Consider the following 18669-nt stretch of genomic DNA (forward strand, 5'->3'; position numbering starts at 1 on the left):
GGAGTGTCGTGGGTCCAGATGTCCCTGTTAGGTATATGGATATCAAGTAGTTCAAAGCTGTGCCTAGGTAGTATATAATCGCTAGCTATAGCCTGATTTATTATGCTTCCCACGTACTTGAGAATGACGGAGTGTCCAAAGGGCTGACTCCGCTATTGTCCCAGTTCATTAAGTCGCAGCGCACACCTAGCAACTTGTTCCTCTACAAATAAACCTAACAGTTTTAAATTGAGTAGGGTGTCTAGTGCGGATTGGGGTGTGCTCCTAAACGCGCCTGTAATTAGTAGCGATGCAACTCGCACACTATATGTACCTATATTTATTATATTTCTATACCTTACTAATTATATTGTATGAAACAACCCTGCCGGTCGCCTCTAATCATGACAACTATTGGCAATTTTCAAATAAAGAAGTATTTTTACACATTTCAAAATAGTCACTATTTATTTTTAGAAATTTATTTACAAAAAATAAAATCTACAATGAATATAGCTGTGCCGGTGTCATTGCATGTGTTATGGTCCCTGCTATACTATCTGGAGGAGAAATCCGAATTATGTACAACAAAAACAAATTTTGCAAAACTACTATTTTCAATTGGATATTTTATTATGATTTTCGATATGGCAAACTTTCCCCAACGCTACAGTCATGTGCGACGCCTGTATCAAATTGCAGCTAAGATCCTGTTTGCCTTTTCGTTGGCAAAATTAATTTCGCCCACTGTTTGGTGCAGCATTGAAAAGATGACATGTAAAATATGTAAGAGTATATTGATTGGTGTTGGCCTACGACCAACCATCTATAATGCATGGGAACGATATGCAATGGGACTTACAACTATAGCTGTGAGTTCAATATTTCTTTGGATTGTTGGAAGTGCTGCAAGTGATAATTTCAATTGGAAAAAATATCTTCAAAGGAAGAGTAAAAATAACACACTTCCATCGATGAGACAACATAATAATTCGACACGGATAACCCGAACTTCTTCAAATTATAATGACACTTTGCCACCACCAAGAGCATTCGAAAATCGTACTCGCAACAGAAAGCCAAGTAATAGTCGTAACAAAAATTATCAACGTTAGAGGAACGAAAAGAAAATAACAAAATGATTGTAACATGAGAAAATGATTGAAAATAAATTCCCAGATAACAAAGACCATCTGTCTTTGTGAATGGGCTTTCATTAAATAAAAGGTCAAGATGTTTTTTTACACATTTTATTTCACTTTTTTCAATAGATTACACATTTGCTTGTATATAAAGATGACATTGGTATATACACATACATATAGCTACTGTTTTAAAGTAAATAAGGGTTTTCTATGTTCTTTTTAGGTAATACAAAATGTGTTATTTGTTTCATCATGTTGTTACATATATGTATATCTAATGAAGTTTACCACACAATACAAGCAAGAACTTAAAAACATCATTTCATACAAATGGTCTATACAAATCGAGTTGCAAAAAAAAAAATAATAATTAGTTATAGGAAAACATATCCAAATATAATAAGAAATGGTTTCGGGAATATGGAAGGATATATGTCTGGATGGGAGTGCAAGAATTTACTTAATTAGAGATTATTAAAAAAAGTATTTTTTAATTTACAAATAGTTTTGTATAAATTTCATTTTCGCTTCGTTTTTTTATATTTTAAACCAGCACCAAAGTTGTTCTTTTTTTGTTTTTGTTAAGGAAATCAATTCCAAGGATTGTAAAACGCCTTTTATTAGAAAGCAAACTATATTTTTTTAAAATTTGTAGCTCAGAGCGGATTGAAAATTATTATATAATAATGGAATCATGTGCAATGGAAAGTTTTAAGTTTACAAATCAATTCAACACAATTGTTCTATGAAGTTCTACTTGTAGTAATAATAAAAAAACTATAAAAATAAAAAATTACACTAAAGAAATCTTGGCCACTATATGATAGTCAAATAGTTGTAGTTTTGTTGTTGCTGTAAAAAAGGGGCGATGCATGGCTACCGCTCGTTGTTTTCTGTACATTTTTGGCCAACGCACACAGCATTTAAATGTTGGCAGGTTTATGTTTCATTTGTTTATATATTTATGAACCGAAATATTCCTTGTCTTGATCGATGCGACCATATTCATAGCTACCACGACCATCGAATTGCAAATAGTAATCATGATGAACCCACAATGATTTACGATGTGACACGGTGAATAATGTTATGCCAGCTTCACGACAATAGCTATACATTTTGCCTTCCACATCAACGGACACGGCACTTGTACATTCATCCAAAATGGCAAATTGTGGACTATGATAGAACAGACGAGCCATGGCAATACGTTGTTTTTCACCACCCGACAACACATCAATCCAATCCTCAACGGCATCCAGACCATTTTCTCTTTGCTCTAAATAGGATAATTGTACAATGTCCAAGTATTGCATGATGTCTTCATCGGTTTTGCCAGCACGGCGCATATCTTCACGGGTATGGGGATAGGTTATCTGTGTGGAAAAGATTTTTGATGTGATTTTAGAGGAATACAAAATTTATTTGTTACATTTATAGTTACCTGATCACGCAATGAACCAAGTGTCATGTAGGGTCTTTGGGGTATATAGAAAAGTTTGCCGCGATTTGGCTTGACCACCTTGCCGCCCCATGTTGGCCACAATTCTCCCAAAATACGGAATAAACTAGATTTGCCACAGCCATTAGGACCACACACCAACACATTTGTACCAGATCTGAGGATGAATTGTATTTAGTATTAGTTCTATTAATATAAATATATAAGAATATATAAGTTGATACTGCTTATATCTTGGATCCTCATAAAATTTCACTTACAAACCTATCTTGAATCGAAATATTTAAAAAAAAATGCGTGTTTTTTACAAATGACAATTCTCAAAAGAGCTCATATCTGAATAAGGTCATAATAAGGTCGTTTTTCTATATAATTCTTTCTCGGAGAAATCTGCCTGCAAACTGATTTCCGTTTGTGCCGGGAACGGGTCATTTGAAGATATTTGAAGGAAATAAGAAAGCTGTCACTAGACCTAGTCCCAATTTTTCTGATTTACCCAACCACCCACTTTGTCAGAGTCCTGAAACTGTTCTTCAAGGAAAAGCCAAAATAACCTGGAACAACGACCCATGGTGCAAGATATCAAAATCCATCGCTAGACGGCAGTATTGGAAGCTAAGATTACAGAGTTTAAGGCAAGTCAGTTTGGTGGCTCTCAAAAACCATTTCATTTTGAACTTCAAATCTTATGTCGTCCTGAAATATCGATCAACTCTAAGAAATATGCAAACTGCTTTCGTCTGGGCTGGGAACCAGTCATTTGCACAAAGAACGAAATCAGAAAGCTGGCGATCTGGCAATAAAAGACTTACAGTCTTCGGATCTTGAGGAAATTTGCTCGATTACTCTCACGCCTTCGCACACTTCGTAAGAGCCGTGAAGCTGTTCTTCAAAGAAGACCCAAGATGGCCTGGTACAGCACCCTAAGGTACAAGTTACCAAATCATGTAATTACTGGGTTGGCGGCCCCTGGTCGAAGATTTGTTTCTTTGAGTCATAGAACCGGCCGCCGTGGGATTGGACGCCAGTCGAAACAGGGAGTTCTTCCCAAGGTGGGGTGATATCTCCGGAACTGTTTAACCTCTACCTCTGCCGACCTCTAGACGGCATAGAGATAATAACGTACGCAGATGATTGTACGTTCGTGACGTCCGGACCAATCATAGATGACATATGCGATCGGTTAAACGCTTACATAGTTGATCTAACCGAGTTTTTCACTGCGGGGAATATGAAGATATCCGCCACTAAATCGACGGGCACAGCTTTAAACATATGGACTGCGCAGATGAGACTATCTTTGAATGTGCAGGTTGATGGTGTTGCAATTCCGACCACCAACTACCCCAAGGTCTTAGCGGTCAGTTTCGATAGCTCCTTCAAGTCGTCCGCGCATACCACAGCTATTTGCGATAAGATTAGAAGTAGGAACAAAGTTCTCAAGTCTCTGGCTGGCATCACTTAGGGAGCTGATAAGGAAACCTTGTTGACATCTTACAACGCGATAGCCCAGTCTGTGATAAACTATGCGACTTCGGTGTGGTCCGCCAACGTTTGTGCTACGCAGTGGAAAAATATTCATTTCTACCAGAATGCCGCTCTTAGAACCGCAATAAGGTGCCTCCTCATGACACCTGTCGACCACCTACATGAGGTGGCGAAGGTCTTACAGATGCGACAGCATAATAAAATGCTGTCAATGCAATAACTGCTTGGGTGTTACAGACATAGCCATCCGAATCAACATTTGGTGGATAGGCAACATCCGCCCTGAAACCTTAGAAAGACCTTCATTATGATCTAGAGAGAGATACAGAGGTATGAGAGAGAGTCTCTAGACCAATAGGCCTTTCAAGCGGGACTAAATAGTATTCACTATAACGTGGTCTCAGTAGTCATGGAAGGTTATAGAGTGAATACTGTACTAGGAGCTGAGGAGCGAGAGCTGCCCCGACAAACCCAAGTAGTTTTGGCTCAGTTAAGATCTGGATGGTGCAGCCGCCTCAATTCCTATTGAGACCGGATCGACAGCGATATGCAGAACATCTGCCCAGCTTGTGGCACAGGTCCACATGACACGCTGCGCCTATTTCGCTGTCCAGCCAAACCTACTCACCCAACTCCAGTCTCGTTGTGGACCTAACCCGTACAGGTAACATCCTTTTTGAGACTGGACTTAAGAGGCAGAACCCGATTGGGAGGAGTCAAAACGAACACAGCAATATGAGCTGCTACAACAACAGCAACAAGTTACCAAAATTTATCCGTTTTGTCTCTTCTCCGAGCAGATCGAAATCAATGTTATATGCGATGATAGGGATTTAAATTGGAAATATTTAATCCACAACAACAAAAAAGTCTATGACTCCGGCAATTGAAATCCCACGCTTGCTCACAGAAGACTAAGAATTATTGTTGAACACTGAAGTAATATTCTAAGTGATAATTTTTAAAATAAGGAACTTGCTTCATCGGCAAATTATTTAATAGGCTCTAAAATCGAAGTATTATATTTCCCACTCTGAAAACCTTCTACAATTTATCATTTACAATAATGCTTTAGATATTTTTAGATCCGTAATATGAATATCTCAAATTAATTTCGAAAAAAAGTTCTTATACTTACTTAACTTCAAAGGTCAAATTCTTGACCAAAACATCACCATTTGGTGTAACCAACGGAACATTTTCGAACTTAATGATATTGTCAACAAACACCATTTCACCTTTGCCTGGACCAAAGCCAGTTTCTTGTGCCAGGGTATTGTTGACCATGGTGCGTTCATAGGTACCCTTATTGAGATCATTCAATACCTTAATTAATTCGGTCATTCGTGCAGTGAAACCTTAACAAAAGTAAATTGTGGAAAATATGCAAATAATTAGCATAAATGTATGTAATTAAATTGGAAATTCAAAACAAATATATATACTCACCAGCCAAACGTGTCATTTCACGACCAGCCAACACAAGACGACCAATAGCCTCTGCAAGCTTAATTAACATTCTACCATATGTATAGTAAGCCTAATTGGACGGAGGGAACGAAAGAAAAAAAAATTAAAGAAAAAAGGCTTCAACATAAACTCCTGAACTATAAAGTATAAACAACAATGGTCTTATGGAAATAAATACATAATATGTGAACTAAAGTAAAAACATAATTAAAATATCATTGCATTTATATTCATTATTCATAGTGAACATAATAGAACATTGCTCTTCATGTGGAGCGGATGTATACTTTCTAAACTCAAATCAAATATAAGAATATTCAATATGAAAATAAGTAAAATAGTATGAGTCGGTTTTGCCGACAGATGTATGCCCCCAGCCTTGAGTTATGATTATTCAAACTGTTGACCCTTTATAGAGGAGGTTCCGAAGCAGTTGGCCAATACCTAAGACTATATACACAGACCTAAGACTGATATAAACAGATTACAACGTGCCAGATTTGAACTATTTCGACAACTTCTTATACTTTATATGAGATATGTGCGAATTTTTGGAAAATGTGGATATATGCGTGAGTTAACAGATATAGCGGATCGCAGTACTCCATTTTTATATTCATCTAATACAGATAAAAATATTGATATGTGCAAAATTTAAACGAAATCGAAAATTTATACCCAATTTTATGCGAAATCATACATTTCTAGATTTCTATTTAAATATAGCAAGTTTTATTCTTTAAAAACGCCGACTTGTTTCGCAAGTTGTGACAGATAAAAGTATTGGAAATTGTGACCCATTGTGGGTGAGGTACCAGAAGCGGTTGACAGATATATATCATCTTCACAACAGACCTTCCATTAGCAAAAATATTTGGGTGCGTGAAATTTGAAGAGAGTTGGATGATTATTTTGTTTTCTTTAGGCGTTTTGATTTTCTAAAATCTTGAACCCTATGTGAGGGATGTACCAGAAGAAATAGTCCGATCTGTACCATCTTTATAACAGACCTTGTATTGATGAAAATATTGAGATGTATCAAGTCTAAATGGAATCGGATGTTGATTTTGCGTTTTAGGAGCTTCGTGGATATTCAAAATTTTGACCCTTTTTTGGGGAGGTACCAGAAGGACTGGACCGATATATACCATTTTCTCACCAGACCTTGGTTTTAATAAAAAGATTGTGATGTGTGTAATTTGAAGAGAACCGGATGCTTATTTCGATTTTTATGATCGTTTTTGTTATTAAAAAACTTTGACCCTTTGTGGGGTAGGTACCAGAAGGAATGGTCTTATCTCTACCATCTTTATAACAGATCTTGTGTTGATAGAAATATTGAGCTGTGCCAAATCTGAATCGGATATTAATTTCGCGTTTTATGAGCTCAGTGGATATTTAAAATTCAAAATTCAAATATCAAAAATGGGGGAGGTATCAGAAGCAGTGGGCTGATATATTCCATGTTTACACCAGATCTTGGGTTTATAAAAATATTGGGATGTGTGGAATTTTAAGACATTCGGATTCTTACATCACATTTTATACGAATTATGATTATTCAAAATGTTTAACCTTTGTAGGGTAGGCTCTTGATGGAGTGGACCGATATTATCCATTTTTACACCTGACCTAGAACTGACGCAGATATTGGGATTTGCAAAAATCGGATTATTGCTTCTCTTTATGTGCAGATTTTTTTTTGAAAATATCGACGTTTTGTGGGGGTGTTGCCAGAAGGAGTGGACCGATATAGTTCATCTTCACACCAGACCTTGGTTTAATACAAATATTGTGATACGTGTAATTTGAAGAGAATCGGACACTTATATCACATTTTTTAGGAGTTATAATTTTTCAATATTTGGACCCTTTGTGGGGGAGGTACTTGTTGGAGTGGACCGATATTGTCCATTTTCGAACCTGACCTAGCACTGATGCAAATATTAGGATTTGCAAAGTTGGAAAAAATTCGGATTATCCTTTCTCTTTCTTTCCAGTAAATTATTTTCTTCGAAAATATTGACATTTTGTGAAGAAGGTACCAGAAGGAATGGACCTATATTGCCCAACTCCGAACTCGATCTAAGTTTGACATTAATATTACAATGTAACAAGTTCGGATCAAATCGGAAACACCCTTCGAGTTATCGTGCGCACCAGCCAGACAGATGGACGGATGGTCGGACATCGCTAGATCGACTCCAAAGAGACCTAGTATTTAAAACCGTTATTTCGTTGAGGCAAGTTTTGGCCGTATCAAATGGTATATGTTCTCTCTAGCCAATATGACTGAGGGTATAAAAAGTATTTTCCTTGCACTTGATTTGTTCTAGATCTGCAAGAATGCCAATTTTGTTATTGCAATAACGAATTTTTCCTTTGTGATATGGAAAAAATATATGAGAAGAATATGATTGCTCCTGGTTATGGAACGTAGCATTTTTATCCCTATTTTGAAATTCGAAAAAATTTTCCCCTATTAAAAAAAAAAATCAAATTGATTCTATGCCATTTAACTTACTTGTAAACGTTTGCCACTATTTTCACCAGACAACATGGGATGGTTGGGAGTAAAGAAGGGTATGGACACAGCATAGAAACCAACAATAGAAGCAAAATCTGTTTGGAAAATGAAATACATTAAATATGCAGTTAGATTCACAAAAAAAAGAACACGAAACTTACATTTCCCCACAAGATTGTCCACAATACCCATGCCAACACGGAATTCCAAAAATTTACGCAAATGTGAACGTAATTTCGAATAGCTGGCCAACAGGGTTAGCTTTTCACGTGTATTGCCCTGATAGAAGGCAACTTCTTCGGAATTTGTGATCAGACGGCTGTTAACATAGCGGAATTCACCTTCAAGTTTTTGTTCTTCCACAGTGAGGCGGCCAGTGGGGCGACGCAATCGTGTAAGGAAAACACCAGCTACCACTAAATACATCATAAGTATGGAGGGTGTCTAAAATGAATATGAATGTAAATTAATGAGATTTTGAAACACTGTTTTTTTGGAACCAATCGTTTTACCTTGGCACCCAAAGTTGTGGTCAAACGATAAACATATATGAATATATCCAATATGGGTTTACTGATATTCGAATACAAGTCTGTGGCACTTTCACAAAACTTATCAATATCGGTTGTTAACAATTGATCGGCATTGGCTATTCTATTGTCTAAATTGGACATTTTGTAGTAGGTGTAACCGCTGTGAGTATAAATGACAATATTTGTTATTAAAATATATTATTAAATTTATTAATTATTTTCAAAACTTACTTCAAATATTGATTATACAAATGATGTGTTAAATTTGTTCTAAATCTTAGTTTCAGTTCACCTAAACTCCATTTTAAGATGTTGGTTACAACAGAAATCTAAATGATAGAATGAAATTAAAGTGGAAATTTAATAGAAATATGAAATTGTTTCTACCATTGGCAATGCAGCTAAGTATTTTATTAAAGCTTTTTGGAACGCAGGTTTATTCATATGGATAATTGTGCTTTCCACCACAGTGGCATTTTGTATCATCCAAATATCACTGACAGAGCGTCCAACCAGTGAAGCTGCTACCAGAACTAAAAGTCCACTTTCCATACTCCAAAATCTGGGAATTAATATGGCTGCAAGAAAAAAAATTACAATTAATGTTGAACTTCTCCAAATTTAGGCGAATTTTTTTCTTGGCATTATTTTTATTTTGAAACCTATGGATGGATTACGAATGGAAGTGCATATATTTTGTAACATGTTATGGAGGATTTCATCATTTGAGTGGGGTACGCCATTGTCCCGAGCCTCATAGGTTTAACAAAGATTTAAAAGGAGTAGCAAATCGTTGGACTTAGCGCCCGATGTTGAAAAAACAGTGATAAATTCTTCACACGTTCTGCCATGTACCATATGTTTAGAATATGGCTGTGGCATGGTTAAAAAATAAATTTGCAAAAGTTTAAAGTTTAATAAAGAAGCTCAATTTCAAATTGTGATCGTTGTTGTTGTAGAACCTCATACAGCTGTGTTCGTTCTGACTTCTCTCAATCCGGTTCTGCTTCTAAGTCCAGTTTAAAAAAAGAAGCAACCTATACGTGTTGGGTCCACAACGATACTGGAGTTAGTTGAATAGTTTTGGCAGCGAAATAGTTGCACCGTGTCATGTGGACCTGTGCCACAAACTGGGCAGATGTTCTGCAGGTCGTTATCAATCCCAATTCCCAATAGGAATTGAGTCGGCTGCACTATCCTAATCTTAACTTAGCCAAAACTACTAGAGTTTGTCGGGCAGCATATCGTGCGATATGTGACTGAAATATCAAAATCTGATAACCGAGAAGTGCCGTTATAAAGGAGCTAAAGTAGCTATACTTAAAGGCCGGAAGGCATTCGTTGCTGGACAAATACAGTTGGTATTTACGGAGATGTTGTTATTATAGCAGCTCGTGATGCTTGTTCGTTCTGATGCAACTCTAATGTGGTTCAGCTTCTAACTTCAAGTTCCTGTATGGACTGGATCCACATCGATACTGAAGTTAGGTGAGTAGGTTGGACTGGGCAATTAAAGATGTGCAACGTCTCATATAGGCCTTTGCCACATGGTAGGCAGATTTTCTGAACATTGCTATCAATTCGTACCCAATACGAATTACGGGGCTACACACAATCTAAAACGCAGTTTAGCAATAATCTGGTATGTAGAGGTAGCCCTTAGCAATTGCTAGCGAATGATCTCCGAGGCCGGTATTCACTCTGTAATGAACGTGACATCTCCATCGTAAAAACCCTACTGATCCTAGAATCAGTGATTTGACAGTGGAAGTCAACCGGTTGGTACAGGAGCATCAGAGGAAAAAGTGATCAGACCATCTGAAGCATTGCAAATTTGGAATCGGTATGAGTAAGCTGTGGGTAACGGTTAAGTGTCGCTGTCGAACCCTGGAAAAAAAGGATGATAGGACCTCAGTCACTTTGAACGACGTAACGGTGACTGATCCGAAGAGTTCCGCTGAGTATTTTAACCGACAATTTGTCGAGCACCCCGAAAGCGACAGGGCGAAGCGAAGGAGGAACCATAACAAAGGTATTTGATAGATCAATCCATACTATTTGAGAACGTGCAGCGAACTACCTACTATATGTGTGGACGCCAGTCGTAGTGGACCATCTACATGAGGAGGCGAAAGTCCTTCCCTTACGTCAACATAATCATATGCTTTCGTTGCAGTACCTGATTGGGTGTTACCGTGAGTGTCATCCCGACCAACATATGGTGTATACAACTCCCCCACCCAGGCGTGTCAGGAAGGACATACACGATCTAGAGAGGGAGGTCCAACGGTATAAGAGAGAACCTCTTGATCAAGAAGTCTATCAGGCAGGCCTGAGTGGCATTCATACCGATGCAGTCAGTCGCAGATGCTATCAGCAATTATAGGATGAATGCAGTCCTCTGAGTCCACCCCCATCTATTGCAGGTGAAAAACACAAGCTGTCTAGACAAACCGGGGTAGTTTTGGCGCAATTACGTTCAGGATGGTGAAGTCGTCTCAATTCGTATTGGGCACGAATTGACGAATTGCACAGCCAAACCTACCCAACTCACTCCGGAAGATCTCTGACTACAGCCCGTTAAAGTAGCCGAATTTTTAAATCTGGAGCTTGAACCAGATTAGCAGAATACAAAAATCTACATGTACTACTGCTACAAAAACAACACCCTATTTCTCCATAGCTTCTCTAATCGCTTCAGAATGAATGCTACTCAGTTTAGAGAGAGAACAATTGAGTTACTGAGTCAAAATTTGCCATTTTCACTCGCTCTCATTCTTAGCTCCCCAAGAGCTGCCGGCAAGAGACTTGAAAACCTTGTTCCTCTTCCAATTTCATCGCAGATAGCTACGGTATGCGTGTCTCACATTGCTTAGTCCCAGAGAGTTTGACTCGTACAAAACGCATAATAGTTTTCCGCTTTAACTTGCAAGTGGATAACTATCGGGGTAAACATTTTCCAAAAATTTGATGAGCAATTTGAGTATTCACCGAATCAGTCTTGGCAATGTCTGTCAATAAAAAGAACTTTAAATTTCTTTACAAAAATATTGTTTTATAATTTATTTTTGTAATAACTAAAAATTCCTTCACCCCATCGCAGAAATGGTCTCCGGATTGGCAGTAGCAATAACAGCATCGCTACATTCGATATTGGGCGTATCATTTTTCATCGAACAGAAAGCCGATTTGTGTTCCAATGCTCCGACTTTGGCAAGTTGGTTATTTATAATAGGATTTTTCGATTTACTTTTGGATATCGAAATATTTCCTCTACGATATAGGCATCTGCCGTATCTGTGCCAGGTTGCAGCCGAAACAGTGATGAGTCTATTGCTTGTCGAATTCAGTGCGTTAATTGTTTGGTGTACCATTGAGAATATAACGTGCAGAATGATCAAAATTATATTTCTTGTTGCTGGTCTACGGCCAAAAATCTACATGGACTGGGAACAATATATACTGGGAACAGCAACAACGGCGTTAAGTTTAACATTTCTTATATGTGTTGGTTATGCAACCGATCATTTTTATTTATTGCAAAAGAAATCGGTGCGTTTGTGTCGAAAAATTATTGAAAATTGTACAAAATTATGGCAAAATTCCCTACGAATTGTAAATTTACGAGCAGGGCATGGTAAAATAAGGGAAGATTCCGAACAATCAAACAATTGTTGCCCCGTGTCTGCAAATGTCGGATCCTTAAACTATGATGATGTTCTACAACCAAATAAATTTGAAACAACTGCTAGTCCTTATCGCCGACGTAATCGCAGTCGAAGAAGATATCGTCGTTAATTTGTGGATGTTTCAATAAAAACGCAATGCACACAGTTGTAACCCTACAAAATATTTTAAATAAAACCGGAATCCTCTCATTACATGGAAGCACTGTACTTTAAAGATTTTGTTCAAAGATTTTTGACTTTATTTCAAGACATCTGTAATTTGGTAGAGGGTTATCAATAAAGTGGAGAAACTGGATGGGGAGCAAAGACCACTTAGTGATTGAGTGAGAAGTCAATACTCTTTCAAATGAGATTCGACACAAAACCTAAAATGAACATGATTACAGAACACTGTAACATTCCGCCCAAGGCGTTCAAATAGTGCGGGAATTAGAAGAGTGAAGAGGAAAGGGTAAAAATAATATACCCTCCCCTCTTTCTATGGTAGGTGGTATAAAAAGTTGTCCTCCGGTCTAATCAAAAATGAAAGGATTTGCATTGGCTAACCAGTGAAAAAGTTCGAAATTCGTTCGGGCTGGCAATATGCTAACCTACACCAATAAGAATATTTAGTAGAGCTACCAATATATAGTAGAGCTTCAGATTAGTTATAATTTGAAATTAGAGGGAAGTAACATTTGGGATGCATATCCAACTCTCAAACGATTTCCCCCAAATTTGACCAAGGCATTTGTAGCTCCCGTACCAAATAACATTGACATAGATGATGCATGATATGACTTGAGAAGGACTATATTAAAAAAAGCATATCGAAGCAATGTGGAATGTCGTATTAGTTTCCAGGGTGAATTCCATTAAATATCCAAATATCCATCCAATTTGGTCTGATATTTCACATTTGTTGCATAATCAACGTGAAATCGGATGAAGAAAGCTAAATCTAAATCTGAAGCGATCTCGATAACATTTTGCAGAGGTATTTCTGAGCTGTAGCTGATATCTGTTACCAAATTTGCAATTTAGCGGTTGTATCCTTGAAGGAGATCCCCTGCCGTAAAGTACTGACAGCTTGGTTGCCACCACCATCGGTGAATACGGTACGCATTCTGACAATACTCAGCAAACAAACCCCCAACCTCAGAACAGACAACTGGCTTATCGTTAGTTCGAGCATTGAGGGGGGTAGTCGAGGTATCTATTGATACGGATGGCCAGGATTATCTTCAAGCTCGTGGGGTCAAGTTGCATTTCGGAACCGTTTGGATCCGTTTCCGACTAGCACCACTGCATTAGGAGGAAGGAAACAGCAGCAGCTTAACATCATGCAGGTTAATCTGCATCACTGCAATGCAGCTGCTGCCGAATTTCTCCTATCCCTCACGAAAGCTGAATTAGACATAGCCCTGGTTCAGGAACTCTATATCCACAACAAGCGAGTGACTGGACTAGGAAGTGGGACGTACGTATCTTACGCAGTCTCCCATGGTGACAAGGTAAGGACGTGCATCGTTGCTAAAAAAAATCTAAACCTAATCTTATTTAGTAAGTTCAGTGGCGGAGATACTACGGTGGCGAGACTGGAGACAAAATCCTGGAGGGACCTCATCTTCATACCTCTTTGCCCACCGTATGAGCGACGGTATGGAATGCATATTACGGATGTGAGGACTTAAACACCAAATCGGATGAAACATATCTGTGGGAGCTAAAGCTATATCTGAACCGATTTTCACTGAATTTAAAGTATTTGATTCTAGACTGAATTCGGTCGGATGAGCCGAAATATATTGTATTTGAATGAATAATACCAATATCAATCGAAATCGAACGAAGATATAAACGGGAGCTTCATCAAAATTTAGACCGATACTCAAAAATTTAAAAAAGTTTTCGTTTTTCGCCAAAAAAATGATTTGTGTAAAATGTCATCTCAATCGGAAAATAAATGCGACCTGAACTTGGTTTACACCAAATACTTGGATAGGCAAACATAAATGAACTAAGAATGTGATTCTATGAAGATCTTCATCACGATCCATTTCATTTCCTTCAGCATGTTACAAAATAATTCACAAAGACGTAATGCCCTGTACAGCAGACAAGCGTAGGGTATAAAAATGCAAGATTTTAAATAATGTCATTATACTTACGTAGAATTTGTCGCAACTGTTTGAAAAACAATGCATTTACATGGGCCTTTGGTGGTTTCTTGTCCTTTTTCTCTGTGATAGTGTATTGTACTCGTTCATCGTAACCATTTTTTCTGAAAAAATAATTTATAAAGAGATTTATTAATTAAGAGATTTATTAATTAAACATATGTTAAACAAAAAAATAATATTAGCTATGAAGGCCGACAGATATAATGTGCATAGACTTTGGCACTACTATGCCTTCATTCAGATGGGTTAGTAAAATTCCATAATATAGAATCATCCTTTTCGTAGAATTTGTTTGAAGGAAATCTTCCTTTTATTGTCAGCGAATATTAAGTTTATCGAAAACCGAACGAAGTACAAAAGGCCTTTAGCCAGAAAATTCGAATTTGGTTCCGTTGGGGATATAGTAATATATTGTAATTTTGAATTGTCATAACCAGAAAAATACTAGAAAAATGTCCTTTAAAAGCAACATTTTTTAGTTCAACCAAATTACCAACTACCTTTTATGGCGTACTGTACATAAAAGTAAACCAAAAGAAATTCTTTCAAGTTCTGAATCAAAGCATCTTCAAGAAATCAAAATGTGGATCCTATAAATGTGTTGACCTACTGGCGACTTAGTCGTCAAAAACATATCAATTGTCATTTCGAATAAAATAAACAAAAATCACTTAATAAGAATACAGTAGCTAATCCAAATTAAATGGTGGCATAGGCCATACAAAACAATTCCCAGAAAATGACATCAAAATTTGACCAACACTGTTTAACTTTCAAACTTATGACGCAATTAGAATTACAATTCAATAAAATTTTTTTAACAATTCCCTTTTGTTGTTGATGTGTTATTTTCTCTAATTTTCAGGAGCGTAAGCTTTAACATTCTCAGTAAACATACAAACAAAGTGTTGACTGTGACACGCCATACGCGAGGGTGGAGTATTGTTTACATGGCAAACCAACCCGCCCTTCCTCCCACCTATTACGTTGTGTATGTTGTTGGCATTACTACCGGCAAACAGTGTTGCCTATTTTGATTTTTTTTATACCCACCACCATACATAGTGTGGTCGTCATGCCGTTTATAACTCAACGAAATAATAATTTTAGACATAACAAAGTATATATATTCTTGATAGGCGTAAAGCTAAGACGATTTAGCCCTTTTCGTCTATCCGGCTGCTGTAATTAAGTTAGAGTAAAAACGAATGAAGATAGGAAGCGGAATTTTGCACAGATGAGTCTTTTGTCTGCAGGCAGGTCAAGATGGGCTATATCGGTCCACGATATGGTATAGCCCCCATATAGCCTCATATAATGGTACCCCCCAGCCGCGATATTCGGCATTTTAATGATTGTAGCCAAAATGTTCAATTAAATTTTTTGACAATCCACCAAAAGAGTCCCTTATGAGTACTTTGCCCCCTGAAAGAGTATTCTTTACATAGGTCCACGATATGTCCTATCCTGTCGGTCCGTCTGCTGCCATCACGTTAGATTAAAAACCAATGAATATAGGAAGCTAAAATTTTGCACAGATCAGTCTTTTGTCTGCAGGCATGTCAAGGTGGGCTATATCGGTCCACGATATGGTATAGTCCCCACATAACGGTAGCCCCCCCTTATTATATTTGTATGATTGTAGCCCAATTTTGAAATGATCTGAAAATCCACAAAAGGAGTTCCTTCTGAGTACTTTACCCCCTGGAAGAGTTTTGTCTATATAGGTTCACGATGTGTCCTTTCTCTCCGTCCGTCTGCTGTAATCACGTTAGAGTAAAAACGAATGAAGACAAGAAGACAAGAATGAAATTGTCTGAAATCCCAATGTTCGGTATTTTAATAATTTTAGCAAAATTATTCACCGGAATTGTTTAAAATTTGGTATTTGAAGTTCGTACTGGATACTACAGCCCATGGAAGAAAATTGTCTATGCAGGTCCGGGTCTTCGTATAGGTCCCATATATCAGTACCTCCATATATTCGGTATTTTGACTATTTAAGGTAAAATATTCACCGAAATTGTTAGAAATTTCATATGTGTAGTTCCTGATAGGTACTACAGACTCTGACTGAAAATTGTCTATTTATATAGTTTTGAGAGAAGAAGGTGGATTTGGGAATGCTTACTATACAGGGTGAGATAAAAAAACCGCAACGCCATAATTTTTAATTTTTTTTTTTTTTAATTTTATTGAACGAAAGCAAAAAGTGTCGGAAATAGCAACAAATTTTAGAATAATTTTAGATTTGTTTGAATTGGTCGCCTTTGGCACGAATTATGGCCTTCAAACGGACAATGAACCGTCACATGCTGCCCGAAATTTGCTCTGCGGTATTTTGGCCCATTCCCGGTGAAACGCTTGCTTGAGGTGATCGACACTTTGGTATTTTTTTAGTGCCAACCTTGCTTTCCAAAATACCCCAGACAGACTCCCAAGATTCCGGTGGCTTTAATACACCCTCCAGAATATTTTCGCGATAATATTCGACATTTATTCTGATGCCACGGTCGATTAATACGAACGGAGAGCGACCATCGGCTGATAAGGCGGCCCACACCATTACCATGACCGGCGCTTGAGTTCTGGTGGCCAATCGAAGAGGCACATTTTCAGCTGACCTCTTTGGAAATAAAAACGATCATTTTCTTTGTTTACAAACTGCTGGACATCGATTATTTTCTTATCGGAGAAAACCAATTTCGGAAGTTCATCACTTTCGGCCAAGCGAAGCAACTCCTTAGCTCTTTTGAGTCTATTTTCTTTCTGGTGCGGTGTAAGTTCTTGCACTTTTGGAATTTCAATGGCTTTACCCCGAGCTCATTTTTCAATATTTGCCGAATGGAATATTGCGATATGTTCAGCTCACAAGCCATTTTTTTGGCCACTGCAACGCGGGTTTCTATCAAGTCGCTTCTTTACATTTCGAACCATTTCTGCTGACGTCGGGCTACGCTTCTAGTATGACGGTAACGATTGATGGTACGACACACAAAAGATTTATTCAAATTTAACTGCTGGAGTGCTCTAAAGATAGCCACTTGTGGTTTTCCCAAAGCCATGATATACGACCCAAAATATTTGATATAGCCTAGAAGCCTTTACCAAATTTTCTCAGATTTGAATATGTTTCTCTCTAATTTAATGTCTATGATACACCAACCATGCTACGTTTTTCCAAATATATTCAATTTTTGGATGGTACAATTAAGGTCCGAGTAGAATAAAGTCGATAAAGAGAAGTTATAGCTTCCACATTTTAGTTCCAATCGATTTCAAATTTAAAACGCTCCCAACTTGATTTCTTACGAGTAACTCTAAAAATGTGAATTGTGGTGTAGGGTATTATAAAGTCGTCCAGGTCCGACTTTCTTTACTGGTTGATATTAAGACCAGTTTTTATCTACCCAAAGTTTCCCTTCCTACTTTTTAAATCATTCACCGTTTTCCTCCATTTTTTTATAAACCTTAATAGTTTTGCAATGGCAACACTGACCACAATCCCCAGCCAACCAATATAAACTAACAAATATGCTTGTATGTAGATAAATACACCTTCGAGTATTGGACACCCAATACTAATAATAGTTTAGTTTAGATCGGGAAATAAAATATTTGTTCAAATTAGCAACAATAACAAAAATAGTAGAACATTTTTTTATATATTTTTCGCTCGTGGTCATTATAACAGGCACCGAACCGATAATGAGGTTCTAATAAAATCTTATCATTCTTGTAATTATGGCAATAAAAATTAGAAATAAAGGGGAGATAACAAACAAAGCGTCATCGAAAAAGAAATGGTTAATATCAATACCTTACTATAGACGGCGACATGATTAATGTTAGGGTTAAGAGTTTGTATTTTGGCCATATTAACACGTGCAAACGGCTTTCTTAACAAAGATAGCTTAAGATAAAAAACCAAAATTTTAAAAAATTAAACAAAAATAAATTTGCATTAAGCGCCGGGTGAAACCGTGTTTTGCTTTTTGCCAAAATATTAATGATGCTTTGTTCCACGCTTTTTCTTGGTCATCTCATCATCATCATGTTATTTTACCACCTATTTAGGTTTTTGTTGTTGTTGATTTTTTTTGGAAACCATAACCTTGCAATTCATTTTATTGAATTAATTTCGAGCGGACTTTGATCGTATGGCGTGTCGTATTTGACGACTGTTTTTTTTTTTTTCTGTTTAATGTCTAGCT

At 37.3% G+C, this 18669-nt stretch overlaps 2 protein-coding genes across 2 annotated transcripts in view; one reads left to right on the forward strand and one right to left on the reverse strand.

Moving 5' to 3' along the window:
- Nucleotides 1–1718: 1718 nt before the first annotated feature.
- LOC131802740 (ATP-binding cassette sub-family D member 3-like) overlaps nt 1719–18669 on the reverse strand; it is a 41705-nt gene continuing 24754 nt past the window's right edge. Inside the window, exons 2-11 of the mRNA XM_059123188.1 lie at nt 14444–14556; nt 8992–9182; nt 8836–8933; nt 8584–8764; nt 8233–8515; nt 8069–8166; nt 5524–5614; nt 5213–5432; nt 2569–2743; nt 1719–2500 (exon numbers count right to left, since the gene is read on the reverse strand). Coding sequence (XP_058979171.1) covers nt 2087–2500; nt 2569–2743; nt 5213–5432; nt 5524–5614; nt 8069–8166; nt 8233–8515; nt 8584–8764; nt 8836–8933; nt 8992–9182; nt 14444–14556 — 1864 coding nt within the window. The 3' untranslated portion in view covers nt 1719–2086. The remainder of the gene's footprint in view (nt 2501–2568; nt 2744–5212; nt 5433–5523; nt 5615–8068; nt 8167–8232; nt 8516–8583; nt 8765–8835; nt 8934–8991; nt 9183–14443; nt 14557–18669) is intronic.
- Nucleotides 11603–12500, forward strand: LOC109612834 (uncharacterized). The gene has a single exon (XM_020037236.2). It carries the CDS (start codon nt 11710–11712, stop codon nt 12400–12402), a length of 693 nt encoding a protein of 230 aa, XP_019892795.2. The 5' UTR covers nt 11603–11709; the 3' UTR covers nt 12403–12500.

The sequence above is a fragment of the Musca domestica genome, unplaced genomic scaffold (genome assembly GCF_030504385.1).
Source record: "Musca domestica strain aabys unplaced genomic scaffold, Musca_domestica.polishedcontigs.V.1.1 238, whole genome shotgun sequence".
NCBI classification, from domain to species: Eukaryota; Metazoa; Arthropoda; class Insecta; order Diptera; family Muscidae; genus Musca; species Musca domestica.